This window comes from Alternaria rosae (assembly GCF_020736505.1).
Source record: "Alternaria rosae strain MPI-PUGE-AT-0040 chromosome Unknown BKA58scaffold_3, whole genome shotgun sequence".
Taxonomy (NCBI): Eukaryota; Fungi; Ascomycota; class Dothideomycetes; order Pleosporales; family Pleosporaceae; genus Alternaria; species Alternaria rosae.
In genome coordinates this window covers 703,906-729,263 of record NW_025763572.1, presented here as the reverse complement: position 1 = coordinate 729,263, position 25,358 = coordinate 703,906, and the positions used below count along the sequence as shown (strand labels likewise).

At 53.0% G+C, this 25,358-nt stretch overlaps 12 protein-coding genes across 12 annotated transcripts; 5 read left to right on the top strand and 7 right to left on the bottom strand.

Annotated features, from left to right (window-relative positions):
• Positions 1-213: 213 nt before the first annotated feature.
• Positions 214-3,946, bottom strand: BKA58DRAFT_379561 (mediator complex, subunit Med5). Its single transcript, XM_046169819.1, has 7 exons — positions 3,262-3,946; positions 2,905-3,170; positions 2,797-2,859; positions 2,244-2,750; positions 2,021-2,192; positions 1,611-1,973; positions 214-1,557 (listed from the first exon to the last, which is right to left on the bottom strand). Exons 1-7 carry the CDS (start codon positions 3,875-3,877, stop codon positions 386-388), a joined length of 3,159 nt encoding a protein of 1,052 aa, XP_046027267.1. The 5' UTR covers positions 3,878-3,946; the 3' UTR covers positions 214-385.
• A 209-nt stretch (positions 3,947-4,155) lies between these two features.
• BKA58DRAFT_379560 (uncharacterized protein) lies at positions 4,156-5,651 on the bottom strand. Its single transcript, XM_046169818.1, has one exon. It carries the CDS (start codon positions 5,174-5,176, stop codon positions 4,427-4,429), a length of 750 nt encoding a protein of 249 aa, XP_046027266.1. The 5' UTR covers positions 5,177-5,651; the 3' UTR covers positions 4,156-4,426.
• Positions 5,652-6,740: 1,089 nt separating this feature from the next.
• Positions 6,741-8,088, top strand: BKA58DRAFT_437273 (NADP-dependent oxidoreductase domain-containing protein; the record flags this gene model as incomplete). Its single annotated transcript, XM_046173476.1, has 7 exons — positions 6,741-6,779; positions 6,830-6,922; positions 6,975-6,988; positions 7,045-7,372; positions 7,560-7,633; positions 7,689-7,978; positions 8,063-8,088. 7 exons carry the CDS (start codon positions 6,741-6,743, stop codon positions 8,086-8,088), a joined length of 864 nt encoding a protein of 287 aa, XP_046027265.1.
• A 773-nt stretch (positions 8,089-8,861) lies between these two features.
• Positions 8,862-10,813, top strand: BKA58DRAFT_118485 (Glutamate/Leucine/Phenylalanine/Valine dehydrogenase-domain-containing protein). The gene is made up of 4 exons (XM_046164100.1): positions 8,862-9,058; positions 9,147-9,422; positions 9,475-9,585; positions 9,795-10,813. Exons 1-4 carry the CDS (start codon positions 9,025-9,027, stop codon positions 10,718-10,720), a joined length of 1,347 nt encoding a protein of 448 aa, XP_046027264.1. The 5' UTR covers positions 8,862-9,024; the 3' UTR covers positions 10,721-10,813.
• On the bottom strand, positions 10,758-11,643 carry BKA58DRAFT_118519 (uncharacterized protein). Its single transcript, XM_046164101.1, has 2 exons — positions 11,542-11,643; positions 10,758-11,400 (listed from the first exon to the last, which is right to left on the bottom strand). Exon 2 carries the CDS (start codon positions 11,282-11,284, stop codon positions 10,907-10,909), a length of 378 nt encoding a protein of 125 aa, XP_046027263.1. The 5' UTR covers positions 11,285-11,400; positions 11,542-11,643; the 3' UTR covers positions 10,758-10,906.
• An 818-nt stretch (positions 11,644-12,461) lies between these two features.
• Positions 12,462-15,004, bottom strand: BKA58DRAFT_118556 (uncharacterized protein). Its single transcript, XM_046164103.1, has 2 exons — positions 12,582-15,004; positions 12,462-12,534 (listed from the first exon to the last, which is right to left on the bottom strand). The coding sequence occupies exons 1-2, from the start codon at positions 14,635-14,637 to the stop codon at positions 12,530-12,532; spliced, it is 2,061 nt and encodes a 686-aa protein (XP_046027262.1). The 5' UTR covers positions 14,638-15,004; the 3' UTR covers positions 12,462-12,529.
• Positions 15,005-15,182: 178 nt separating this feature from the next.
• BKA58DRAFT_356635 (uncharacterized protein) lies at positions 15,183-17,433 on the top strand. The gene is made up of 2 exons (XM_046168663.1): positions 15,183-16,701; positions 16,760-17,433. The coding sequence occupies exons 1-2, from the start codon at positions 15,373-15,375 to the stop codon at positions 17,180-17,182; spliced, it is 1,752 nt and encodes a 583-aa protein (XP_046027261.1). The 5' UTR covers positions 15,183-15,372; the 3' UTR covers positions 17,183-17,433.
• Positions 17,347-18,706, bottom strand: BKA58DRAFT_118611 (3-oxoacyl-reductase). The gene is made up of 3 exons (XM_046164104.1): positions 18,483-18,706; positions 17,993-18,428; positions 17,347-17,941 (listed from the first exon to the last, which is right to left on the bottom strand). The coding sequence occupies exons 1-3, from the start codon at positions 18,511-18,513 to the stop codon at positions 17,512-17,514; spliced, it is 897 nt and encodes a 298-aa protein (XP_046027260.1). The 5' UTR covers positions 18,514-18,706; the 3' UTR covers positions 17,347-17,511.
• Positions 18,707-19,694: 988 nt separating this feature from the next.
• On the top strand, positions 19,695-20,100 carry BKA58DRAFT_399507 (uncharacterized protein; the record flags this gene model as incomplete). The annotated part of the gene is made up of 2 exons (XM_046171549.1): positions 19,695-19,991; positions 20,041-20,100. The coding sequence occupies 2 exons, from the start codon at positions 19,695-19,697 to the stop codon at positions 20,098-20,100; spliced, it is 357 nt and encodes a 118-aa protein (XP_046027259.1).
• A 220-nt stretch (positions 20,101-20,320) lies between these two features.
• Positions 20,321-21,629, bottom strand: BKA58DRAFT_118536 (uncharacterized protein). The gene is made up of 2 exons (XM_046164102.1): positions 21,435-21,629; positions 20,321-21,385 (listed from the first exon to the last, which is right to left on the bottom strand). Exons 1-2 carry the CDS (start codon positions 21,516-21,518, stop codon positions 20,711-20,713), a joined length of 759 nt encoding a protein of 252 aa, XP_046027258.1. The 5' UTR covers positions 21,519-21,629; the 3' UTR covers positions 20,321-20,710.
• A 787-nt stretch (positions 21,630-22,416) lies between these two features.
• On the top strand, positions 22,417-23,174 carry BKA58DRAFT_437266 (cytochrome oxidase complex assembly protein 1-domain-containing protein; the record flags this gene model as incomplete). Its single annotated transcript, XM_046173475.1, has 2 exons — positions 22,417-22,652; positions 22,745-23,174. The coding sequence occupies 2 exons, from the start codon at positions 22,417-22,419 to the stop codon at positions 23,172-23,174; spliced, it is 666 nt and encodes a 221-aa protein (XP_046027257.1).
• A 365-nt stretch (positions 23,175-23,539) lies between these two features.
• On the bottom strand, positions 23,540-24,965 carry BKA58DRAFT_118465 (uncharacterized protein). Its single transcript, XM_046164099.1, has 2 exons — positions 24,628-24,965; positions 23,540-24,577 (listed from the first exon to the last, which is right to left on the bottom strand). The coding sequence occupies exons 1-2, from the start codon at positions 24,766-24,768 to the stop codon at positions 23,696-23,698; spliced, it is 1,023 nt and encodes a 340-aa protein (XP_046027256.1). The 5' UTR covers positions 24,769-24,965; the 3' UTR covers positions 23,540-23,695.
• Positions 24,966-25,358: the final 393 nt, after the last annotated feature.

Sequence of the window (25,358 nt, the reverse complement as noted above, 5' to 3'; positions counted from 1 at the left end):
TAGAATATCAAAGGTTACAAAGGTGTGGTTTACAAGCTGACTGACAGAACGTTACCGTCGGGAAACATGGTGGGGCAATTCCTTCCGGGGTTATGCAGCTGCAGGTACAACCCCCGCTCCCTTCTATCCTTTCTTCTTGCCGGGTTGGGGTTAGTAGCGTTACCTCGGTACAGTCATACATGATACATACCGAATCACCGCTGGAATTTTGGATGTTGTTTATTGTACTCGATTGCAGGGCACCTTAAAAATGCGATAGTAATAATCTTTCATACCCAACCATTCCAATCCAGCTCTGCCCAAGCGCTTATCCAAACATTGCCTTTGGAAGAATAATATACGTGCCTAAGTACCGACTCTATGAAGAGCGCTCCTCAAACACACTCTACATGTTGTCGAAATCCAGACCCCAGTCGTCATCTCCTCCGCCACCGCCCATATCCATGTTCATGTCCATGTCCATATCCATATCCATGCCCATACTGCCCATATCGCCCAGATCCATACCAGGCAAGTTACCCAGGTCTGTGCTCATGTCGCCTGCGCCTGCATCGCCACTGCCCATGCCGATGTTTGACAAATCCAAGCCTTCGGCACCGGTGAGTTCGTCCATACTGCGTTGAAGCGCTTTGTTGTCCATGTTGGAAATGTCGTCTACCACCGTCGCAGCTGCCGCATCGTCGATAGCTCGGTTCAGATCGTCCGATATAGTTTGCGACTGCATGTCCCCAATGTTGACGCTGGGTATGTTGATAGGCGGTGCTTGAAGTCCGGCTTCGCTGAGGGAGGCAAAGTGCGCTTCTACGCGGCGATGTAGACGCACTATCGTCTCTGCTATCAGAGGATCTGTCGCGACCAGATTGGCTGCGCTCTCGAATTCCTGCTTGAGCATCTCGCGGAGGTTCATGCGGGTCCGTTGTTGAGGTGGCGCGGGCATCGAGCTTCCCATCCAGTCTACTGTGATGGGGCTATCCTCGACGGTCGGAGCGCAGATGATGGACACGCCAATATCGAGCGCAGCGGCACCGTTACCAGCATCTGTCTGCGCTTTTACCTCATCTACGATTGCGCGTAGCGTTCTGGTGGCACCAAGCATCTTGAGCGATGCATAGATTTGGCGATGTGTATAACCAGGTGGATTTGGCTGTAACGAAGAAGTTGAAGCCCATTGCGATAGCTGTTGTATTGTGTGTCGTAGAGACGTGTTCAGAGTGCTGTTCGGCGCATTCGTCCACTGGTCTACTTCTTTCAAGCTAGCGTATATGGAACGTTCGTAGTGCGCGTGGACTTTGATAGCCTGGATGAAAGGTTCAAGTGTCGTGCGATTTGGCTCGCGCCGCTGTAGCGTGCGGAAGCATTTCTCCAGGCGACTAGCCACCATCGCTATTATGGTCGAGTGCATAGCTTGTGCGTCGCCAGAAGAGGGAGTCGTCAGTATGATTTCATTGAAAATGCGTATCATTGAATCGAGGTCTTTGTGTGTCTGAAGGAGCGCATGTGAGGCCATCCAAGTGAGACCTTCAATCAGGGAGGGTAATAGGAAAGTCTCTCCGAGATCTGAAGTCGAGTCAGTGGTGCCAGATTGAATGGGAACATTGGGGTAAGCTTACATTCCAAGCCACCTTTGACCGACTCAAATGACAATACGCCTGTCGAGCATGCCACGACTGTCTGCCTGAAAAGGGTCGGAACTATGAGATAGAAGTCCTGTGGCCGACAGGATGCAAACACCTCGTTGCTCAGCCCTTCCTTATCGGCGTCATAGAGTCCTTTGAGCCAGTTGCCGAGATGCTTGCCCTGCTCTTCGCTCAACTCATCAGGGAGCATGCTATGATGACCGCGTTTCATAAGCTTGGCAATGAATGTATCATGACCGATGCCAATGTCGTGACATGTAAGATCGTAGCGATACACAAAGGCCATGATCAGAACCAGTATTGCGCCGAACTCGTCATAGACTGGTTGATATTCACCTACATCTGTTAGTGACCAAAGGGTTCAACGTAACTTCAAGGCTCACCCTGGTCGCTATCGTAGTGCCAGTCATCGAGGAATTGACAAAGTGGTCGCAGGATGCTTGCGGGAGAAGTGAATTGAAGCATGACATCCATCGCCTGCGGTTTCCTGAATATCAACGAGGACAGTTGTTTCAGGTACATAGTCGTTTGCGTTTCGCAGAGATGTGCTACAAACTGTCATCACATCAGCAGGTCTCTTTCGCAGTATTTTGTATCGAGTCTTACGTCTGTAACGGCAGCGACAATGGCGCCAGCATTTCCGTCCAAGCTCTCAAGCTCGTCAATGTATGTACTGACTTTGTCGAAGTTTGATTTGCACTGGCTGAGCAATTCCTTCCTCTCGTATCTCTTCGATGGAGGACCTTGCATTGGGGCTTCGCCAAGCAACCGCTCTACAGCACCGGCTGGGATAAGCCCATGGAGCGCACAGGCATTGAGGAAGTCTTGCCTGACATCAGAGAGGGAATTGTTACTTCCCATGATATCGTCGAACCCCTGCGAGAACGACGGAAACGCATGAGGATCCACGTGACTGAGTGCTTGGGTGATGCACATTTCTGGCGTCATCGGAAATATCGACCCAGAGATTTGTACGAGGAGTAAGGGTACTTTGTTGATTAGGAATGATTTCAGATAAAACATTGTCTGCGTTGGTTCACTGCGATACATGGCGTTGGCAAGGACATCAAAAGCAGCGGTGATCAAGTCTGTGGCCATGTTTTGTGCATCCAACTGACGGAGATCAGCATTTCTCCGACATTCAATGGTCATGACCTACCTTGTATCGCGAATGGAGATAATTGATAATGATGAAATCATCAGTAAGAGGCCGCGCAACGAGCTTGACACATTAGCAACGTGCCATATCATCAGCGAAAAGACGTACCAAGGCGTTCAAAAAGACGTAGAGACCGGCTCGTGTATTCACCTGTGGAAGCTCCATCACGGCATCGAGCTGAAGCGCAGCGACTTCGAGACTGGCGTCACCGTTCCCCTCGCCGTTCATGTTGGGAAGCTTTTCGTAAAAGTCGTGTCGCTTTTGCGAGAGCTCAAGTCTTTCGGCTAGTTGCAACGACTGATGCGATCCGCCCGAGTTGTTGGAGAGAAACGGGATGAATGAAGAGAATGATTGGATAAAATGTTTGCGTACATCTAATCCACGTGAGTAGTGTACTTGTTATGTCTTGAGCAAGCCTGTTCGAAAACACCGTACAAACACCAGAACAATTAGAGGTGCGCTTACCTTTTCCCTTGGGATTATTCAGTATCCGCAAAATTCTCGAGTTTTCTATTATGCCAATCACAAGCATTGCAAGTCCTTCCCGGACGTTGATAGAGTGCTGTTGGGGTTGTTGTTGAATACCAGCCATGGCCTGGATCATGGTATCACTGGTATGCGAGGTCACCATTGCCTGCATCCATCTTGTCACAACAATAAGCGTGCGCAAGCCTTCGGTATTGTTGATGGGCCGTTCTTCGGCAGCAAAAGCCTTGTGTAGGCGATGAAAAATGATTTCCTCGAGTTCTGGTGGATTGTCCCATTGCGGCTCCTTTGTTGGTTTCTCGTCGCCTGTCTTGACCGGAAGGCGGTCTTTGGAGTACAAGAACGTCAGCGTTAGAACATCAGAGGCATCGACCTTCTTCAGTGCTAGTAGCTGCTCGAGGAAGACGATGGAGCGCGGGTCGACGTTGTTGGATCCTGCAACGCGTGGTCGAAGTACCAGGGCAGCAAGCTTCCGGCCAGGCAGTGGAGACTTCGCGTGCAGCTGCGCGACGGCTGCAGCGAACAGATCAGGTTGGATGCGGCGCTCGAGGCACCTGTCCAAGAATGTGGTCCATTCCTTGACCATGGACTCCATAGCCCATGTAGTTTAAGAATGCGCCCAGGATGTTGGGCTGTCGTTGACAAGAAAAAGAATGTGAGATGTGGTCCGGCGAGGAACAAAGGTGGTCGTGCTTAGCTGAGGTTGGCCGATGTTTCTTGGCAGGCACGATGCACAGATGCGGACAGCGCACGGAACCCGCGAACCTTCCATTGCGTCTGGTCAAGAAAAGGAAAAATACGTCAGGTTGTCCAAATTAATTTCTATGGATGATATTTCGTGTCTGAAATTGAAGGTAAAGAAATGATGGTGCGGAGAACACAAGCCGTCAAGCTAAATACGTAACATTAATGGTATTGGAATAGCTACATTACTACCGGATGATAGAAGCGTTCTCGCCCATGCCGGGGAACATTCACAACCATTGCGCAGCGATGGCGTAAAGTGCTGATCGCTGAAGTCTGACCGCTGACCCCAGCCCTCGCCAACCCAAATAAACCCACACACGTCTTGGTGCGACGCAAATCACGGTCGTGATGCTGACGACCATGGTGCACCAGACAACGCCATACTCCACGCCAAGCTTCAAGATGGACGGCGACGAGCATCCTGTAGCTGGTCATCCGCATCCGGTGCCCGTGGGCCCACCATCCAATCCTCCATGGCGAGCCACTGACTCCACGTCTTTTCGGCCCCCTCGATCTCAGCCAGCTGGACCTCCTGCAATGGCTTCAGGAATGGCACTGACTCGTGCGGTGACATGTCGTACTGGCATTTGACCTTGGCCCAACCCACGCTCTTGGCCGCAAAGAGGTAGTTGCGACGCTCACACTCGTGCATTGGGCCGACTCCCTTCCTCCAATCTTCGCCGAAGAAGCCGTGCATGATGCCTGGACTGTCCATTCCTGTGACGACGAGACGTCGAATGAAGGGCACGAGGGAGACCCATGCCGGCGCCGGCTGGCCTCGCGAGTTGGTGACGGGACCTTGGCGGGGCCAGGGCATGTTGTATGCAGCAGCGCCCGACGAGTGAGGCAGCGGTCCTGAGGCGTTCATGAGGGGATTATGCGTCCATTGAAAAGGCAGACAGATGTTGATGAGGGCGCACACTGCCTGCACACCGTTGTCGTGCTGGGCATGGTCGAGGAAATAGCGCTGGCAGCTCTGGTATGCAGGGTGCCAATCGAAAATGTCGAAGTGCGGCTCAGACGAGGCGGGTGGCAATGATGGCGAGCCTCCTGAAGAAGTGCTACCACGCGCAAAAGTTCCACCGCGAGTCTGAAAGGTTGGGTATCCCGCAGGGAAGTTTGTGGTGAAGCCGGGTAAACTTGTCATGATGAGGGCAGCAGAAGCTACTGCAGGAACGGCAATAGTCAGCACAGCTGGTTGGCTGGTTAGAGGAGAACACCAGTTTGTGTACTCGCAGCTCGCAACTTACCGAGCTGGGTGCAACCACTGTCAAATAAACGTGCCGGTGCAGAATGTCGGGTTTGGCTAACAGCAGCCCAAGGGAGCCAGGGTCTAAGGGTTCTGGCAGGATGAGACGAGGAAAAGGATCAATGACGAAACGACCGAGTGGGCGGCTAGTTCAAGGCTGCTGCAGTGTCTGTTGCTTGGTGTTCTTGTAGCATCGATAGCGGGCGCGATAAGATGCTTTATACATGGGGAGGTTGAGTATATGGATGATGAGGCTTGAGAAGTTGCTTATATGGTGTGGCTTCGGTCGACGCCGCCCTGCTAACCTTGCGAGGAATTATTGAAGCCTCCGTGAGATGGCTGCGATTTTGGAATAATCCTGGCGATGATCAAGTCGAGCCACTCCGGCTCCCTTGATCCTTAACCAGTAAGTTCAGCGTGCCGCGCCAATGAGCAGCGACACAGGGCCTGGTGGAGCCGGCGATGGTGGCTGCGCAGTTCGCGGGTCGGCGGCCAGGTCGACGGCTCCCGAGGCGGTCTATTCAAAAACTCTGTAAACCAAGTGTCGTCAAGACTGCGCTACCTGCGCTGCCGTTGGTTGCTTGCGTGCGCTTCAGCCGACCGCTGCCCCCCTTTTTGCTGTTCCCTGTACATGTTGCTGCGCGATGATGGCCGTTTGGTCACCCAAGACAGTGGCAGAGAGCGACGGAGAGGCCGAGATCCAGGCGCACCGAGCCGGCTTTGCGACCGAGCCTTTCTGAGCGCGCTGGGTTGTTTTTGTCATGCTGCAGTTTGGCTAGAATGACTAGAGTGACAGGCGCCTTCAAACGCCTGGGCGATAGATCTCGTCAATCGCGGTAGGGGCTCCACTGCCATGGCATGTAAAACGGATGTTCGTGTGTCCGGATAGCCACAATACCAGGGCGTCGACCAATGCGCTGCCTCTGCCCTCCAGCTTCACGAGCGCATCCCGGCGAAGAAGACTAGTTCCTCGCCGATCATCCAAGCCCACACGCCTTCGGTGAGGCTGTCTTACGTGGTAACGCGACACTGTACGACAGGGCACTGGATGGTCGGGTCTGCTGCAGCGAGGGCTAGTCGCTAGGCGCACGGCGCAGTGGTTGAGGACCTCGGGAGGTGGGGGCAGGCGCCCCAATCGGCAGGCACCGTCCTCACGATGCAGTTGGTGAAGACTATAGTTTGCAGGCACACATGTAGCCTGTTTTGCTTTTGTGCGTGTAGCAAATTCTTACTCCAACTGCAGCAGGCTAGGGACGCTGCGCAGCCATAGCCGCTGCATATGAGATCTCAAAGTCGTAATGGTGATGCCTCCACAATAAAGTCAAGACCCCGGTCATGACGGGCCATGATGTAACCAGTTCGCCGAGGATATCCATATAAGTCTGCCGCTATCGTGGCTTGCCTCCCGCAGCATCGCACATCTACTTTGGTGTATGCACAACATAGCCCCCTAGCAGTGAACATGGCTCAATCTTCATTCTCATTGGCGTCGCGGACCAAGGTGGGTTGACAATGGCCGTGCTAGACGCCGCCCGTGTCTGACTGTGGCAGCTTTCCAATGGCCTGTCCATGCCAACGATTCATCTCGGCGTCTATCTGACGTCCGGGAAGGAGACTTACCAAGCCGTCCGGTGGGCGCTCGAGGTATGCTTTTGCCGTTCCTGATGATCAGTAACCATGATGCTCACCACGGCAGGCTGGCTATCGAGCGTGAGTAGCATCACGAGACCAAGCTTTCGTACGGCTGACGGATGACGCGTACACAGAGTCGATTCAGCTCAGATGTACCATAACGAGAAGGAGTCTGGCAAAGCCATCTCAGACTTTCTCGCAAGTGATGCAAACACAGAGTCACTCAAGCGCGAAGACATTCACTTCACTTCCAAGCTAGCGTCCAACTCCGCATATGAAACGGCCCGCAAATCCATCAAGAAATCTGTCAAGGAAGCAGGTCTTGGCTACATTGACCTATTTCTGTTGCACTCCCCATATGGAGGCAAGCAGGCGCGTCTCGACAGCTGGAGAGCGGTGGAAGACGCAATCCATGACGGCGAAGTCAAGACTGGAGGCGTCTCGAATTATGGTGTCAAACATGTAAGTAGACCCTAGTTCCCGTCCTTTTGCTTTAGTTGTCTCGGGAAGGCCCGTATTCAGTCTTTAGTGCGAACGTACACCCAGGTTAGGAAAGTCGTCGTAGTCGCCCTTATTGGACTCTTGAGTATAGTCATGAGCGTCACCAGACATCTCACGTCGCCGAAGTCGACCACTGACGATATGCTAGTTGCAAGAGCTATTGGACTCCAACCCCCGGATTCCTCCAGCGGTTAACCAGATCGAAGTTCACCCGTTCAATACGTAAGTTCCCCATATGGACGGCACTGCATGAAAGACTGCTAACTTTGTACACTAGGCGGAATGACATTACTTCCTTTTGCCAGCAGCACAACATCATCGTAGAGGCCTATGCGCCGCTCGTCCGAGCGTTGCGCATGAAGCATCCGAAGATTGTGGCTCTGTCTAAGAAGTATTCGTGCACTCCGGGCCAGCTCTTGGTCCGCTGGAGTCTGCAACATGGCTACGTGCCACTGCCCAAGAGCACCAAGAAGGAGCGAATCGTCGAGAACTCGGAAATTGGGGGCTTCGTAATCGAGGATGGCGACATGGAGACGATGGACGGGTTGGACGAGTACCTGGTGACTGGTGAGTTTCTTTGGGTGCCTGGCATATACAGCCATGTCAATATTCTCATTTTGCTGCGTTTACTGACGTGCAACTTTTCTCCAGATTGGGACCCTACCGATTGCCCGTGAGTGTGCTCAGTGTGGAGGCAGAGATGTCGGGCGTGGGGGTCAGCGCGTGGAGGGTGGGAAACCGATCTCTTTCACATGCCACCAAATGTAAAAATGGAACATGCTCATCTCTGCCTATTTCCGATGCATGATTATGTCGATATAGATACGCCGCCATCGAGTCTCTAACCATGATCTTGCAGCTCAATGAATGCAATGCGCGCACATGCGCATGTCGGAGAGCGCGATGGTAGAGGTTGAGGCAGTGCAACATCGCAACGAGGCTATGTCTATATCGTGTGAGTTTTGAGCTTGTGGGTTGACGTCGCATACAAAGATGAGGAAGTCCGGCATCTCCGCAGCAGGAGGTCGCCAGCGGCCGCTTCGCCAAGACAATCCTGCGTGGCCCAAGCTCACGCCCACATTCCGGCTTCTCCCACTCTCCCTGCCTATTCTCTTTACCCTGACACGCCACTAGGCGAAAGCCCAACGTAACAAGACTCACAAGCTCGCCCGCCGACGTCGGCATCGCGTCGCCTCCCATGGTTTGACTCTCGACTATTACCGCCCGCCACGAGCCTCGAGTGGCCGGAGCCCCCGCTACTTCACGTGCAACCACCCCGCGATACATGTCCTCGCCCGCCCATTGGCCAGATCCTTATCAGTAGAAAAAGTGCACACCATGGTTTGCATCAACATGGCGCGCAGTAGACCCCGTTGACCACTGAGACGGGTCCACCACCCCAATCTCCCGGCCTCTGACGTACTCAAATCGAGTGCGACTTTGTTCCGTACCGTCACCGCAGGCACACGCGAACTATCTAGCTTGCGCCGACTGCAATTATATATACCAGACACTCTCTCCCGTCTCTCCTCTCCATCAACTTGTGACTCTGCAACTGTGTCAATTTCAATCAACTCACATCTTCTTTCAGTCCCAAGATACCCAACAGCACAATGTCTGAGCCCGAGTTTGAGCAAGCCAGGAAGGGTACGTTTGCGCCTCACCACCGACTCGTTGGATTGTTACCACAACCTGATACTTCCTCCACATCTGCCTCCTGTCTAACACCTCGCAGAGCTCGTCTCCACTCTTGAGGCCTCCTCCCTCTTCTCCAAGAACCCTGAATACAAGAAGGCCCTCGAGGTCGTCTCCGTCCCCGAGCGCATCATCCAGTTCCGCGTTGTCTGGGAGAACGACAAGGGCGAGTGCCAGGTCCAGAAGGGATACCGCGTGCAATTCAACTCTGCTCTCGGTCCCTACAAGGGCGGTCTCCGCTTCCACCCTACCGTCAACCTATCCATCCTCAAGTTCTTGGGTTTCGAGCAAATCTTCAAGAATGCTCTCACCGGCCGTACGTCATACCTGGCTCGAGCGCATATCAACACCATGCTAATACACCACAGTCAACATGGGCGGTGGCAAGGGAGGATGCGACTTCGACCCCAAGGGCAAGTCTGACAATGAGATCCGCAAGTTCTGCGTTGCCTTCATGAGGGAGCTCAACAAGCACATCGGTATGTCTTGACCCTAGCGCGTCCCTTCACTTCAGCCTCAGTGGGGCATGCACCTTCAACGGTTCGCATGCTCTTCCGACAGCAGACCAACGAGATCTGGCGGGTCTATCTTGCCTTATCTTCCCGTCTGTTTGGCACTGCCCCGTCGGCGACGTTCGCGCTGCTTTCTTGGTTCTCCACTCGGAACATTTCACTTACGTAAATCACAGGTGCTGACACAGACGTACCTGCGGGCGACATCGGCGTCGGTGGTCGCGAAATCGGTTACCTCTTCGGCGCATATCGAGCAGAGCGCAACCGCTGGGAGGGCGTCCTCACTGGCAAGGGTGGCTCATGGGGAGGCAGCTTGATCCGTCCCGAGGCCACCGGTTACGGTCTCGTATACTACGTTGACCACATGATCAACTACGCCTCAGGCGGAAAGGAGTCGTTCAAGGGCAAGCGCGTCGCCATCTCTGGTTCCGGAAACGTCGCCCAGTACGCCGCGCTCAAGATCATCGAGCTCGGCGGAACCGTCATCTCCCTCAGCGACAGCAAGGGCGCTTTGATCGCCGAAGACGACAAGGGCTTCACCCCCGAGATCATCAACCAGATCGCCGCCCTCAAGCTGGAGCGCAAGGCTCTTACTGCTCTGGAGAACCACAGCTTCAAGTACATTGAGGGTGCCCGCCCATGGAAGGAGGTCAAGAAGGTCGACGTTGCTCTTCCTTCAGCGACCCAGAACGAGGTCTCCGAGGACGAGGCCAAGGCTCTCATCGAGTCTGGTGCCAAGTTCATCGCTGAGGGCTCCAACATGGGCTGCACACAGGAGGCCATTGAGGTCTTCGAGGCTCACCGTCGCGAGAAGAAGGGCGAGGCCATCTGGTACGCCCCCGGAAAGGCCGCCAACGCCGGTGGTGTCGCCGTCTCTGGTCTCGAGATGGCTCAGAACTCCCAGCGTCTGTCATGGACCGCCGAGGAGGTCGACGAGAAGCTCAAGGGCATCATGAAGGACTGCTTCGAGAACTGCCTGGGCACCGCTAAGGAGTACTTCACCCCTGCCGAGGGCGAGTTCCCATCCCTCGTCGGTGGTGCTAACGTCGCTGGTTTCCGCAAGGTCGCTGCCGCCATGCACGACCAGGGTGACTGGTGGTGAACGGTTCGCTGATGAGCGGATTGCCTTTTGTATATGATACCTTACGATACCTTCATTGTCCTTGGCGTTCGGAAGCTGGATGCTCCCACTTGTATATAGATACCTTACATGAATAGAATCATGATATACTTCACCACATTCTGCACGTCAAACTTTGCATGAAGTCCAAATCTACGCATACGCGCATCATCTTTCCCCAATCGCACACCGGAGAAAATCGCACGCAAAAACCCCTAATACGACACAGCTATCGAAAATAGACACGATCACAACCCCAGCTTCAAGTTTACGACTCAAAATATCCATCAAGCCATGACCACCAAGCCTCTCGAGAATTACTCCCCACAAAAGCAACGTGCAAAGTTTCCAAGGCAGGGCTCCAGGACAGTCGCGTGGCGTCCCGTGGGCTTGCATGCCCCTCCACGCCAGACGACGCGCCCCCCAACCCCTGCCTGCCCCGCCATAACGCAAAAACAAATTCAATGTTCCCGACCCTGACATGGCCGACCCCACTGACGTCGAAGAAGCAAAAAAGCCCACATGCCAAATGGGAGCATAGCCCATTACCGCTTTTGATTAGTGGGACGCCCACGGCGAGGGCGTTCGGGGTGTTATGTTATACGTTTTGTCATAATGGCCGGGCCGTGGGTGTAGTGGGCGATGGGGTGGCATGGGTATGTCTAGAGAAATAGTCACAGCGGACTGGAACCGTGATGAGATGCCGGCGCGTAAGTGTCGCGTCGCGCAATGGGCGCCGATGTGCGGAAAAGATGTCGGGTTGGATAGGCACGGAACGGAAAAGTGGGAGAGGGATGGGTTACCTTGTTGAGTGTGGTTCGACATCGGAGGGCGATGTCGGGGGATGTAGGGTTGGCTTTGCGATGGCCGGAGGGAGTAGGTAGGTGTTCAGAGATTGTGAATGACTTAGATTTGAACAAACTGCGAATATGGAGTGATGTTTATGACGCTGCTGGGAGTTGGTGCGCCGTGCTATATTGCGCGGCCGCCTTCATAAGCGCAAATCAGATTCGATCTTTGCTGTAGAAGTAGGGAGTATGCATGAACCTTTGCAGTTGATGCACCTAGACATGCTGGAGTCGCATATATAACGCTTGCGGATTGCTATATCAACTGTCACACATCATCCAAGCAGAGTAGTCCACTCCTTCAGTAACTCATCCACCTCGTCCGCCCGGCCCACCTTTTCTGTCTCATGGATGTAATCCCATGTACCATCGGCCCCATCACTTTCTGGGACTTCTTCTTCACCACTTGGCGAAATGTACTCTTCTTCTGAGCTCTTTTGTCTCTGCGATTCCGACGTAGGAGTTGGTTTTCTCACTAGGAGTGTAGGCATTAGTAATGTTAACGATTGGTCTTTACAGAAGAGGAATGAATGTATCACCAAGCTCCGGATGGTACTTACGTCGTTGATCTTCTATCTTTGCGTCACTTCCAGAGCGAAAGGCATGAGGGTTAGGGGATCGTGGCCTTCGTCGTCTGCTTTCTGGTCCCTCCTTCTCTCGCTTGTGCTCCCTGTCGCGACGCACACTCTCTTCTCGCATCTTGATGCTTTCGTCTTCTGTCTCACTTTCGAACTTTGCGATAGCACCAGCATTGTCGCTAGCGTCGCTATCGTAGCCACGGTGGTCTCGGCGCGAGCGGAAGTGTGATCGGCCACAGTCGCCGGTAGCTGTGATGACGATTCCTTCTTGACCTGCTGACGGGGGAAAGTACTTGAACTCATCGATAGAATTACTTAGCATCGAGGTGGGGCTCGCAGGGTGCCGGAGATTAGACTCGATGATATCAGGCTTAAGTCATATCAGTGGACGCCCCAGCGGTAGGTGAGAGTCCATACTTACGTATGCGTCACTAGGAGTAAAAGTTGATTCCATGTTGTACGAGAACCACCAGAACTCTTGCTGCATTTGTTCTTGTTCTGATCTTCTTCGCCTCCTCCTCTCTGTTTCTTCCGCTCTCGCTTTCTCTCTTTCTGCCACTCTCGCTTTTGTTAGATAATCCGTGCCGCTCTCTCCTCTCCTTTTTTCTTCTCCGTCCGGTTTCACCTGCGCGCCAAGTTGGCCGTTCACCTCCTTGTCGGTGCCATCCGAGTAGGCAAGAGAAAGCTGTGGTGACAGAATTTGACGGGGATTGTGCGTTCTGAATGAATCGTCTTGTCTGCTGTATGATACCTGTGATTCATTCTGGTCGATCTCGTTCTTGTCTTTCCTGGGGCGCCATTTGGCCTCTCGAATGCGCGTGCTAGGCGCATATGAGCTGCCCTCTATTTCTTCTGACAGGTATCCCGGTGACGACGATGGAAATTTATCGCGGGCCGACTGTGATGGCTGTGACAATGCAGGTGGGCGGGAATCGCGCCTTTTAGTTGACTTGACTCTTGCAGGGGCACTTGAACTCTCTCTTCTACGTAACTCTTCTTGCCAAAGCCTCTCACCTCGGGCGCGGGCTTCTAGTTTCGTTGGCTTCGCCTGGCTTAGAGGCAGGTGGTGGGCATCATCTGCACGAGAGCTTTCATTGTTCAACTGTAGCTGAGAACGCGTTGCTCCAGGTCGATCAATTCGATCGGGTACCTCAATTACAAGTCTACCGTCTGAAGTTTCATCCGTCTCTGGGTTGGTTCGAGTGCTGGTCCTTCGGAGTGTAGGCGCATACTCCTCGCGGTACTTAGTTTGCCTATACTCAGCACCAGAAGGGAATTCGCGTGGAATATCTTCGATGCTGTCTTCGTGCGCTGCCGGACGACAGACAAGATCTTGTACCTTGCCTTCACGCTCCATCTTCGCCCTCACTTCATCTCTGGCTTCGCGCTCGAGGCGCATTTCCCGTTCTATCAGCAAAGCTGATTCTCTCTCTTTGTCATATAGGCTAGCTTCGGCTGACCTTTGGAAGCTTTCTGGCTTCATTCTCTCTTCAGCAAAGGTTCGTGCTCGCTCGTGCTCCATCTCCATCTTCATTTTCATCTCTTCCTGCACCCTTTCGTCACTCAAGGCGCCGCTGACATGTCCGTTGGGTGGCTTCGAATGGGTCGCAGTAGATACAGAAGTATTGGCTTGAGCATTGCCAAATAGAACGCTATCAAGATGAGAGCGAGCGATGAAGTAAGATCCGATAGCCTTCTGGTGGTGATCCGAGTGGTCGTCCCCATCTACTTTCCTGGCCAAAACCAGCTGCAGCGTCTCTATGTCTGCCAACAGGCTTCTGACATGGTCCACGCATGTGGCAAGCGTATCAGAGTTGATAGTTGAGCCGATAGCTCCAGCAGCGTTGATGAGGTTGGACGGCGAACCAATATCTTCTTCGTCCTTCACCGATCGATCGCCATCATCTACAGCAGTGCTGCCATCGCTAATACTAAAATTCCTTAGCGACTCCTCGTACTTCTTCGTGGCTTGCTTCTTGTTCTCAAGCAATTGCTTGATCTCTTCCCGGTGCCTCGCTTCAGCTTCGCGGTTGTACTTCTCTGATGAGACTTGATGGGCGTGTATGAGCACCTGCATCAACAGCTCCAATGTACTCTTGAGCTTATCAATTTGGCTCCGCAGCAGTTCGATCTTGTTATCTTTGAAGGGTAACATCAGCCGACCCATCTTCCCTGGCTTGCCTTTATTGATTTTCAACTCAAGTTCTGTGAAAACTGCGAAACACTCCTTGATTGTCTCATTCGCCGTCCTGACCGCATTTTCCGAAATCAGATTCGCTGTCTCGTCCTTCTCGAAGATGGTGCCCAGCTCCTGAATGACGAAGCTTGTAAGCTTGACTTCGTTCGCGATATCCTTGATTCTGCGGTCGGCAGAAGCCACACCATCAGCATACTGGTACAGCGTCTGGGACAGCTTCAAGCCTGCACCAGCCAGCTGCACGACACTGGCCACCAAGCCTACCACCTCCGCCATGATAGAATAGCATACAGCTACAGGAAGATGTCGTTATTAAACATAACAGAAAAAGATAACAATGGCTGCGAGAGAAGTTGCGAAATGTGCAAGAACATGGTGACAACAATGCGATTGTAGCGTCTTTAGTGTGTTGATACCTCGAGCTAAGCAGGCTGAGCTGCGGCTGAGTGCGCGGGGTAGCACGCCCCTGCACGTACATCGCCCATGATGAGACGGCCTTTCATCTCATTCCGCAACCAGTCATCAATTAAGCGCTTTATCGCGAGAACGCTGAGAATATCCCACGACGCGAATGGGACTCCAAGTGGGCTAACCGTGCGAAGCATAGTTTAGACCGCAAACTTGGATAGTTCGTTTGCAAGGTTCCAAGGTTCCCTCAAGCATCATCGAGCGTCAAGATCCTTGCCTGTCAGCCGTCTTTCCACTGATCGCCACGCGCTGGCTTTCCCAATTGGGTGCCACACTTCTCCTGCGCCACAGAACCACGGTATGATATCATGGGGGTCTTCAGCGGGCAGAGAGGCCTTGCTTCGGGTTTCGTCCTCGATACAAAGGCTTCCCCGCTACTGAGATTGACGCATCTTGTATACACTCACATACTGTTTGATATACCTACAGTATTTTCTTATTCCAGGGTTAGAAGCTTCGACCACCGTTCCTTAGACCCGTTCCTCCGCGTGCTCATCGTAAACCGGTTCCACCCTTCGACCGAATTTGGGTGTGCTGCTGGCAATGGATGACGGTTTCCGACAGCCTGCCAAACTTCAAAAGCGAAAGAGTCGCGAAAGACAAGAGCTTGAGCAAATGACCGGTGGCTTAAGCGGTCAACCTGCAGCCAATTCCTCACAACCTATGTCAGGCTCCGAGAACATGACGTCGGCTGAGAAGGAGAAGCGATCGAAATGGCGCATGTCCAATCCATTCTCTTCCAAAGAGAAGACGTCGAAAGACAATTTGAATCACGCTCACAAGGAAGAAGAAAAGGAAAAGGCTCGCAGGGATGCCGATTCGGCGTATTACAGTAGCGAGCGCAGCAGCGCAGATCCGAGCTTCAGGAACCAAACGCGACCAATCTCCGGTGAACAGTATCACCATCCGCCCACGAACAACCAAGCACCTCCTGCTCACACTACGCCGCCAAACGGGCAACATCAAAATACCCTAGCGCCTCCTACGCAAACACAACAAACGCTTCAAAGTCGCTCGAGCCATGAGGATGTGGGTAGAGAGACATATCGCGATGCCGGTTCAGGCAACATCGTCACCGTCACAACGACGACCACAACAACGACGACCACTACAACCGGTCCGGGTGGCTCTACTACTGTAGAACAGCCCCGCGACAGCGTTGCTCCGTCTGAACAAAGCGTACACACTTCTGGTCCCAGCCCACCACAGCCGGCTCCTCCTCAGCCAGACAACCACTACCATCAAGGACCTGGTCTTTCAGCCCAGTCTGCTATACCTCAAAACATCACCCCGCCAGTGCCTATGAGCAACAACCAGCCAGGCAACAGACTCTCTCCACAAGTCTCCAACACCGACGGTCCTTCGTCTCCACCCATACCAGCGAAGAACAACATACGGCATAGGGTAGAGCTGGACTCAGTATCGCCCGGGGTTCAGAGGCCGAACCCAATGGAGGAAATTGTCAGCCCGGTCTCACCAAGCAGCCCGAATCGTGCGAACTTCTCCTACCCTGCGAGAGCACCACCCCAAGGAGTTCCACGCCAGGTGCCTGGGAACGGCATGCATCCAGACCACCAGCGGATGGACTCTCAGCAACACCAGGATGGCATTCCACCTGTACCTCCCGTTCCAGGACAACAGCAACAGCAGCGGCGATCGAGCATCCCTCAGATGCCTGCATACCAACAGCAGCAGTCCGGCATGCCGCCAATGCCCAACCAGCAGCCATCCAGTATACCCCCTAGCCTACAGTCCGGCATCAACACCAACAACGTCAACGATCCGAACCGCCCAGTCCCATACCGCGCTGGTCACGATCTGAACAAGCAGAGCACGATGGCGAACCTCAAAGCGGCAGCAGCGGGTATTCATGTAAGTACTTCACATATCACCACTCTCCATGCGAAAACATACTAATATTGTTCGACAGGGCGCAGGAGAAACCCTCCGCGGAACCTTCAACGACACATTCGACCGCCGCAACCCCGCCGCGCACGCAAAAAACCAAGCCGTCATCGACAAAGGCCGTTCGGAAATCGAAGCCGCACGCGCCCGCCAATATGCCGCTCAACAGCAGCAGCAGCAGCAGCAACAACCACAACCACAACACATGGGGAACCACACATCGGTGTCACACCCTCAGCCACAAGGGCCTACAATCGGGGCTGCACCACCTCCTCCGTCGAGCTCAGGGCCCTCAGCGGTACCGGGCAAGACGGCGTATCAAGGGCCGCCGGTGTCTGGATCTCATATTGAGGGGAGGAGTGGTACAGGTGGGAAGTTGAGTAATATTATGAAGAAGATGAAGGAGGGGCCTACTCCGAGGCAGGATGGGCCTGCGAATCACTCTTGAACGCGTGGTTTAATCATGGGCTGCTGCGATGGGATGGTTTTGCGTAGGGTCAGATACCATAGTAAATGTGTTAGTGAGATGATTTCAATGAGTATATTTTACCTTGAGTGGAAGTGGAGTTGGGTAATGGGTTAAAATCCAGTAGCATGACAAGCATGACATCAAAGCAGAATGTAAAGATCGCAGCCAACATTCCATGTATCACAATATGAGAATGAGGGTTATTGGCATTCTGAATTATTCGTTTGACTATATTACACGTTCGTAAACTCGTAAAGTGCATGATCCACAACGGCGTCAGGGAAACAGTCCTAAAGCATAATCCCCACTTAACCGTTGACGATAGTACCACCGTTGGCGTGAATGGTCTGCCCACTAATCGAGCTGCTATCATTGCTGGCCAAGAAGACAAAGCAAGTAGCAATCTCGCTAGGCTGCGAGGGCCTGCCAATCGGCGCAGTGAATTGCTTGATAGCCTCGTCGTTCATGGTAGCAGGAATGAGAGGCGTCCAAACAGGACCAGGTGCAACGGCGTTGACACGAATACCCCGTCCGACATACTGGTTTGAGAGACCGCGAGTGAAAGCGACGATGGCGCCCTTGGTCGAGGTGTAGTCGAGGAGGTCGGGGCGGCCGACATAGGCGTTGATGGAGGCGTTGTTGATGATGGTAGCGCCGCGCTTCATGTGGGGAAGGGCGTACTTGGAGAGGTAGAAGAAGGGGTGGATGTTTGTGTCGAAGGTGTGGAGCCATTGTTCCCTGCGTGTCGTTAGTATCTTCCTTGGATTAAAAGAGGAACGGAATACGTACTCAGAAAGGTCATGGATGTCGTTGATCATCATCTGGTAAGCGTGGTTGTTGACAAGGATATCAATGCCACCCATCTGCTTAACAGCCTCGTCAATGACCTTTTGGCAGTTTGCCCTCTCCTTCAGGTTGACGGCCAGGGTGTAGCACTTCTGTCCCTTCTCCTCAACCATCTTCTTGGTATCTTGTGCGTCCTTCTCTTCCTCGGGCAGGTACGCGATGAAGCTGTCGGCGCCCTCCATGGCGAAGAGAACGGCGATTGAGCGGCCAATGCCGGAGTCTCCACCGGTGATGATGGCGCGCTTGCCCTTGAGCTTGCCGGCCGCCTTGTACTTCTCTGCTCCTCCCTCGGGTGTTGGGAGCTCGTCAACCTTGGGCAGGGGGTCCAGCTTGGACTCGAGACCGGGGGCCTGTTGGTGCTGAACATCGGGCTGGAAGCCTGTGATACTGAGTCAGTACAAGAAAGTATTTGGACGCTATTGTGCGTGCATACCCTGCTCGAATTGTCCCTTGTTGGACGACATGTTGTGTGGTTATTTGTGGGTATCTCGGGATCAGTAAGGAGAATCTAAAGAAGAGAAATTGAGTGCAGTTGTTTAACTCGAGGTGAAGTTGGTGTAATTGTCGAGGCCAGCGCGGTTCAAAGAGGAACTTTTATTGACGTTCATGATTTCTTGTGACATCACAAGGCTGTCACGGCACGCTCATGTGCAAGAGTGGAGCCTGGTGTGGTAAGAGTTAGGCGGATCATCACTGAATGATGGGACTGTTGGAATGTCCATCGACGATAGAATGCCATCGGTCGATGTATCGACGCTGGCACGAACTGGTGGGAACGGCCAACGTCGCCTCAGCCTTACCCGTAGCTTTGACGTGCTCTTTCGCACGGCCTTAGGATCGGCGTGTGCACTATCTGAAGCATGTAGGATATAAGAATCCTCAGCTGAGACGAAATTGAGAACGCAGCTCGGATTACTTACGAGAAATGCAGTCGGGGCACTTTCTGAAGCAACCCCACCAAGCTCATCGGTCGCGACGTCATCGAGTCGATCAGGCCTTCAACACTTTCCCAGACTTCATCATGCTCGGAACGTTGTGTTGACAACTTCAATTCCGTATTATCACCGAACTGCCATCTCATCCAACCCCTCGGTGCCGTATTCGCAATCTTCATCATCCAGCGATGACGCTCATGAGGCTATTCAGAGGTATGACGTACGCCCTGCCCTAAAATCAGGGTCCAGCCGTGCTGCGCTATGACCGCATCCAGCCTCGCCCGACCACTCCGATCCCAAGACCCTAGCACCAACGGCCATCGTAACTCGCTCTTCCCATGGAATAAGCCACACCAAGGCCGTTGTGACAAGGTAAGAAGCTGTCAAGGCACGTCATGCGCCACGACTCATGTACCAGGGCACAAGCTTGGACGGGTCCCTGCATGACGTGAGATAGACGATCGCAGCCAGATGCAGGGCGCTGGGCACGGTAGAACTTGATTTCAGGGACTTGGAGGGAACGAGATTGCGTGGACTGGGTTTGGGGAGCGTGTGGTATAAGATGGGAGGTTATAGTACGCTTTGTGTATTCACATCACAACACCATTCGATATATTATAAGCTATCAATCCTAAGAGCTTCCAACTCTCCAACTCAACCCTACTTCTACCTCAATCAACCCAAAATCACCAAACAAAACTTCAGCAACCATGCCTCTCGCCCGCCGCGCCGCTCCCCGCACTACTGCGACACGCACTACACGTGCTCGCCCGTCCCTCAAGACCCGCCTGCTAGGTGGACGCAAGACACACACCAAGCGCGCACCCGCAACTACTGTTACCACCACCACGACTACCAGGACAACTCGCACAACTGGCGGTCGCCATGGTCACGCTACTACTGCGGCTCCAGTCCACCACCACAAGCGCCATGCTACTATGGGTGACAAGGTCAGCGGAATGATGATGAAGCTACGGGGTTCTTTGACTCGCAGGCCAGGTCTCAAGGTAAGCAATTGTCATTTGAGATGAGATGTGCTTCGCTGACAACATGTAGGCTGCTGGCACTCGCCGCATGCACGGTACTGATGGTCGTAACGCCCGCCGTGTGCACTAAGCCTCTCTCCTGGAGGCCATGAAAGCATTTCCTTTATTGTTAGCATGACGACGAGCGTATGACGCGTGTACGATAGGCATGGAGATACCCGATGTTCTGAGCGTTTAGCACTTAATGAATCCCATAAAGTTCCAACTTCATCACTCTGAGCTTAATCCATGTGTTCAAAGCTGTGTATTTTAATCGTGATCAACAGCTATATGTGGCTACCCTATAAACTCAGCCCTTGTCAGGTCAAATCTGCTTAATCCTACTCCCGTCAACTCGCATGACCCCACTAAGCGTGCTTGTGAGTAACATCCACGAGATATTGGATGAACGCTTGATGTATAAACACGCTGACAACTACATCCGCCCATCCCAAGACCTTCAATCCTCTTCGGGCGCCCGATAGCCGTCAGGACATCGGAGAATCTTCTCACGGAGGTCCGGTCGACCGAGCCAGGATATATACCAGGTAGGGTGACCATGCTCGATGCGGCACTTTGTATCCCAGCGGCCTCCAACAGACTGGTTGTGTTTCTCATACTCGTCGTCCCAGCAAGAACATAGCGAAGTCTCGGAACGGAGAATTCTACCGACGCGGGAGTAGAGTGACTTGTGGAGAGAGTTACGGAGACCTCCGCGAGTATGGTTCAGAGGACCTGTTGATCAATATTGACATTCGGGGTTTTCTGGTACACACGTGTAGATAGGTAGAAAAGAAAGGAAGAGACTTACCGACAAACATGCGCTCGTTGATGTGGAGATGCTTGGGACCCTTGGAACCCTTCGGCGGGCGCTCCTTGACATGTCCAACGTGCTCATAGGCGAGGTACATGGTAACACGTGCATAGCCAACAGCATGATCGAAGATGTAGCATGGGTATGCGAGGGCTCGAGCAGTCGGGACAGTTAGATCGATTTTGGCCATGTTCTTTTCGTACCACTTGTTGAACCAAGACCCCAAAGTCTCCTTGATCTTGCCTTCTTGATGGGTGTCCCACAGTGATATCGCATGCCGGACTCCCACGAGCGAGACCTTGAAGAGACCCAACTCTTCCAGTCGCTGTTCGGGTAGCTCATGGAGATGGGCGAGCCAGATGAGGGTGCCCTCCTTATTCTCGCCGTCGTAGTCTGATTTGGCGTCGCCACCAAAAGTAATCTCTGTCTTATCCTCGTTAGCTTCGAGGACAGCCTTCAGGTAAGGTGACTTCGTGCAGATATTCAAACTGACGAGCAGGTCTGTGACGTGTTTGACGCCATCCTCATCAACGGCACCGATGATGGTGATGATCAGGTCAGACTGTACAGAAGGTCAGCTATCATATTGCATGCAGGCGAAGGTCGCTCACCAATCCAGCTTCGATCGTGAGCACAATGTCCTGGTCTTGAACCAGGGATACTGCCGGTCGTTTGCGGGCAGTGAGTTCTGGCATCGTGAGTAATTTGCTGATGCGACGATTGTGTCTGACAGAGTCGCAGCTTGAAAATCGGAACGCGTGCAAACAATGTAGATAGAAAGAGCAACGCTTGGCATTGCCGCTAGCGACGCGCTCCCATGTGACTGGCTACAACAAAGAGCAGCGACGCCCACACCGCCGGGTACAACTGGCTATAGGCTTCAGAGAACTTCGTTGTTGATTAAGCCATTGGCAGCTGTCAAGCGTCTCCAAGGTTTCCGCTGTTTTTGACATCAATACAGGTATAACTTCTAACGCTGTAAATAGCTTTCAGAACTTTACTTCTCGAGTACAACCTAATAATGGGCTTCATTGCGAAGCGAGACGACACAGAGCTGTCACGGATAGAGCGAATGGAGATATCGATGAGATAACAGATGAAACATTTAAGAAGCTTTGACATGGTGACTATAGTAGGAAAGGATGAGACATAGAGAAATGTAAACAGCGTCAATCTGGGAGGCCGTCTCCCTAGTAGCCACCCTAGAAGGAACAAAAAGAGTCAAATAGTGATTGAAGCAACACGCTGGATTTCGCATGATATTGTGTCAATCTCAACTGAATTTATACCGGAAGGAAGCATATCGTCTAGCACTCTATAGCCATTCGATTTGGCCGAGAGATGGGTCCACTTTTAGCACTCGGACATGGTCATTATCATTTTGAAGCGGTTCGTAGTGCACATGTTATGTCATTGCTATACCGTTGGGTTGATGAAAGTGGTGATGGAGACGAAGTCGACAAGGAGCAAGTCCAGCCGGACTGTGCCCCACTAGCGCAAAGATGCAAACCATGCAAACATCATGACCACCAAACCGACTGATCTCATACACCCATCTCCAAACCCACCGAATTGGGATTCCACCACAACACAATGCCTCCCCCACGGCTCTCTCCAGCGCTACTTCGCGCGCGACCGCAAGCGAATTACCAGTGTCTCCGCCGCATCGCACCCTTCCGCCGCGCATCAACAACACCACCGCAAAGCGACATAAAACCTGTCGTACCCTGGAAAACACCAACCAGCGTCTGGTCACCCGAGAACCTCATTCCCCCACCCAAGGATGGCGAGATACTGCTTGAGCGCCGGCCAAACCGCGCATTACCACCGTACGTCCACCCTTCCACAGGAACACCCCAAACCCAGAAACCCTCCATCTACCACTCCCTTCTCGCAACGGCCCACTAACAACCCCTCCCAGAGTCCCACCCCTAATATCCCCGCAAATCCTAAAAACCATGCCGATATTCATCCTCGCCATGACCGCCTGCCTCTTCGCCTTCTTCAACTACCAAAAGCAAGAATCCTCCGTCGTAACCGCAACCCTCTATGCTTTACGCACAAACCCGCTCGTGCGAGAGCAGCTCGGCGACGAGATCTACTTTGCGAGTAAATATCCTTGGATCAAGGGCGAAATCAACCAGTTGCATGGGCGCATCGAGATCAGCTTTTGGGTCAAGGGGACCAAGAGGGCGGGCGAGGTTAGGTTGACTTGTAGGAGAAGGGGAAGGGGTGGACTGTATTATACCAAGGAGTATAGTTTGACGCTCGAGGATGGGACGAGGTTGGAGCTTTATGATCCGCAGGGGAATGCTATTGATCCGTTTCAGGCGATTGCTGTGGAGGAGTAGAGGAAGAGATGGGTGGTGGGATATCGTGGCTGTCATGGGGAGAGGAACAGATCTGATGTCCAGAGTGTGTGGATTATTGGGGGTTGCTGGATGCGAAGGCTGACAGCTCGACACGTTCTGGCTGTTGGCAAGCAACCTTCGCAAAGCACCAAAGCAAGAAAGGTCAGCGAACTCCATCGCTGTGTACCATATGTAAATATATGTGCGCATCACACATCACTAAGATGCAATGAGAACCAAAGTCATGAAACGGCTATACTATATATTGCTAAGAGAGGAGTATATACTAGTAAGAACCCCATAAAAGAAAGTAGCGCCTCCAATGAAGGATAGCTCGCTCGACAGATAGGTGTCTCTCTGGAGCGTCAACGATCGTAGTCTCGATGTGCCAAACGCCAATGCCGTGTAGCAGTATGCTGGTGTAACAACTTAAGGAAAAGAAGAAAAGAAAGTGGTATCATAGTAATCGTACTCCCATCTCCGCCAACATCTCCCCTCACCCACACCTCATCCAAACCCGTCTAGAACTTCTCATAATCCGCCTCGGGCCTCCTAACACTAGGATGATGCGCCAAATTCGGCTTAACAAGATGAGCAAACTGTGGATTCACATTCAACGGATAGCTAATCTCCGGCATGCGCGCAGTCTCCTCCTCCTGCTCCTCGCGCTGGCGCTGCCAGAACTTCTTCCTGGCAGGCTCGCCCGACGTGGTGCGTGAGTAGATGGAGCTGGAGGGGCGGTGCGAGAAGAAGCTAGGTTTAGCTGGTGACTGGCTGTGGTAGGAGGGGAGGAAGGATTGGCGCGCGTTGCGGAAGGCGCGGAGTGGGCTGAAGTCGAATTGGGAAAGACGGTTTGGGTCTTCCTTGGTGGGAGAGGGGACTTGCGGGGAGCCACAGTCGACGGGTGGGGTGCCTGTGCGCATGGGCGGTGGGCTGTTGTTGAAGTTGCTGCGGGAAGAGGTGCTGCCTGTGTGGTGGGTGGTTATGGTGAAGGCTTTATGCTTGGGGTCGTATTGGGATTGCGTCTCGGCGTCCTCGTGCAGTGTCATCGCTCCTCGAGAGCGGACCATGCGGGCTGTGATTCGGCGAGACTTGTCGCGGAAGACGAAGCTTGCGATGATGTTGAAGAAGCCGATGACGATGGCTAGGATGCCAGAGGCAACGAGTAGGCGCCAGAAAGGTAGGGTGAGCGACTCTTGGCTTGTGGCCTCCTTGTTCATGTTACCGAGCATGTTGAGCCCGACTATCATCATTGCGCAGCCTAAGGTGACGAAGCCATGCGAAGGGCTCAGGAGTGGCCAGTTGCGGGCGTAGAAGTTGCGGAATAGCGAGCATTCTGAGACGATGAAGAAGAGCCCAGCGATTGCCGTGATAACATGGCTCGTGGCATCGAAGAAGAAGAACTATTGATTGTGAGCTTTTGCAAACCTCGAGAGTGGGTTACTTGACGTACCTTGGAAATGATAAAGGTCTTCACCAGCATGACCACGCTGCTGGCGACCACGGAAGAGAGAGCAATGATATTCAGACCACGCAAAACGTTGAGGATAATGTAGCCCGGGCCAGCCAGGTGTTCGGCTGAGAGAAGCGCCATTTCGTTCGTGTAGAGAGAAATAGAAAGTCGTAGGATGCTGAATCGTCCAAGTTCGTAGAGAGATACAATTGGTCTGTCCAGCAGTCGCGTCGAGCGTAGGGGTAAAGAAGAGAGAGAGCGTATAGATTGAACAAGTTAAGTTTATGAAGATAAAGGTAAAAGGGAGTGTCCCACGCCGTCAAGGCAGCACGCCTTCAACAATAGGAACAATAACGAACAATAGAGACGTGAAGACTGAAGTAAAATGGAGAAGCAAGAACCCAAGGTGAAGGAGGAGAGCCTCAGGACATAATTCGCCGCTAGCCTGACCTGCCCATAGTCGCGAACCTTACAATAGAATCCAATATCGACCATCGCGCTGGGAAGGCTCGTCGCCTCACCTTCGAGTGGCCCAAATGACTCCAGCGACCGTAGTCGCGCCCGTACTACCGGCCCATGTGAAACGCTTCCCGCTAGACTCGGCGGGAACGGCACTGCGAGATGGCGGCCCAGTCAATCATTTCGCAGCGAGCAGACTCGGCTGCGAAATTGTTGCAAGGCATCGTACAGGGTCAACGTGGGGTTGTGGCATCCAGCCGATGAGGCGCGGT

Coding starts and splice junctions, on each gene's coding strand:
- BKA58DRAFT_379561 (XM_046169819.1), bottom strand. CDS start 3,877: ATGGAGTCCATGGTCAAGGAATGGACCACATTCTTGGACAGGTGCCTC. Junction 2,193..2,243: donor TTGTCGCTGCCGTTACAGAC/GTAAGACTCGAT, acceptor ATGTGATGACAG/TTTGTAGCACATCTCTGCGA. Junction 1,974..2,020: donor GCACTACGATAGCGACCAGG/GTGAGCCTTGAA, acceptor TAACAGATGTAG/GTGAATATCAACCAGTCTAT.
- BKA58DRAFT_379560 (XM_046169818.1), bottom strand. CDS start 5,176: ATGACAAGTTTACCCGGCTTCACCACAAACTTCCCTGCGGGATACCCA.
- BKA58DRAFT_118485 (XM_046164100.1), top strand. CDS start 9,025: ATGTCTGAGCCCGAGTTTGAGCAAGCCAGGAAGG. Junction 9,423..9,474: donor CAAGAATGCTCTCACCGGCC/GTACGTCATACC, acceptor AATACACCACAG/TCAACATGGGCGGTGGCAAG. Junction 9,586..9,794: donor GGAGCTCAACAAGCACATCG/GTATGTCTTGAC, acceptor CGTAAATCACAG/GTGCTGACACAGACGTACCT.
- BKA58DRAFT_118519 (XM_046164101.1), bottom strand. CDS start 11,284: ATGGGCTATGCTCCCATTTGGCATGTGGGCTTTTTTGCTTCTTCGACG.
- BKA58DRAFT_118556 (XM_046164103.1), bottom strand. CDS start 14,637: ATGGCGGAGGTGGTAGGCTTGGTGGCCAGTGTCGTGCAGCTGGCTGGT.
- BKA58DRAFT_356635 (XM_046168663.1), top strand. CDS start 15,373: ATGGATGACGGTTTCCGACAGCCTGCCAAACTTCAAAAGCGAAAGAGT. Junction 16,702..16,759: donor CGGCAGCAGCGGGTATTCAT/GTAAGTACTTCA, acceptor ATTGTTCGACAG/GGCGCAGGAGAAACCCTCCG.
- BKA58DRAFT_118611 (XM_046164104.1), bottom strand. CDS start 18,513: ATGTCGTCCAACAAGGGACAATTCGAGCAGG. Junction 18,429..18,482: donor CAAGGGACAATTCGAGCAGG/GTATGCACGCAC, acceptor TCAGTATCACAG/GCTTCCAGCCCGATGTTCAG. Junction 17,942..17,992: donor GACATCCATGACCTTTCTGA/GTACGTATTCCG, acceptor AACGACACGCAG/GGAACAATGGCTCCACACCT.
- BKA58DRAFT_118536 (XM_046164102.1), bottom strand. CDS start 21,518: ATGCCAGAACTCACTGCCCGCAAACGACCGGCAGTATCCCTGGTTCAA. Junction 21,386..21,434: donor TCACGATCGAAGCTGGATTG/GTGAGCGACCTT, acceptor CCTTCTGTACAG/TCTGACCTGATCATCACCAT.
- BKA58DRAFT_118465 (XM_046164099.1), bottom strand. CDS start 24,768: ATGGCGCTTCTCTCAGCCGAACACCTGGCTGGCCCGGGCTACATTATC. Junction 24,578..24,627: donor AGACCTTTATCATTTCCAAG/GTACGTCAAGTA, acceptor CACAATCAATAG/TTCTTCTTCTTCGATGCCAC.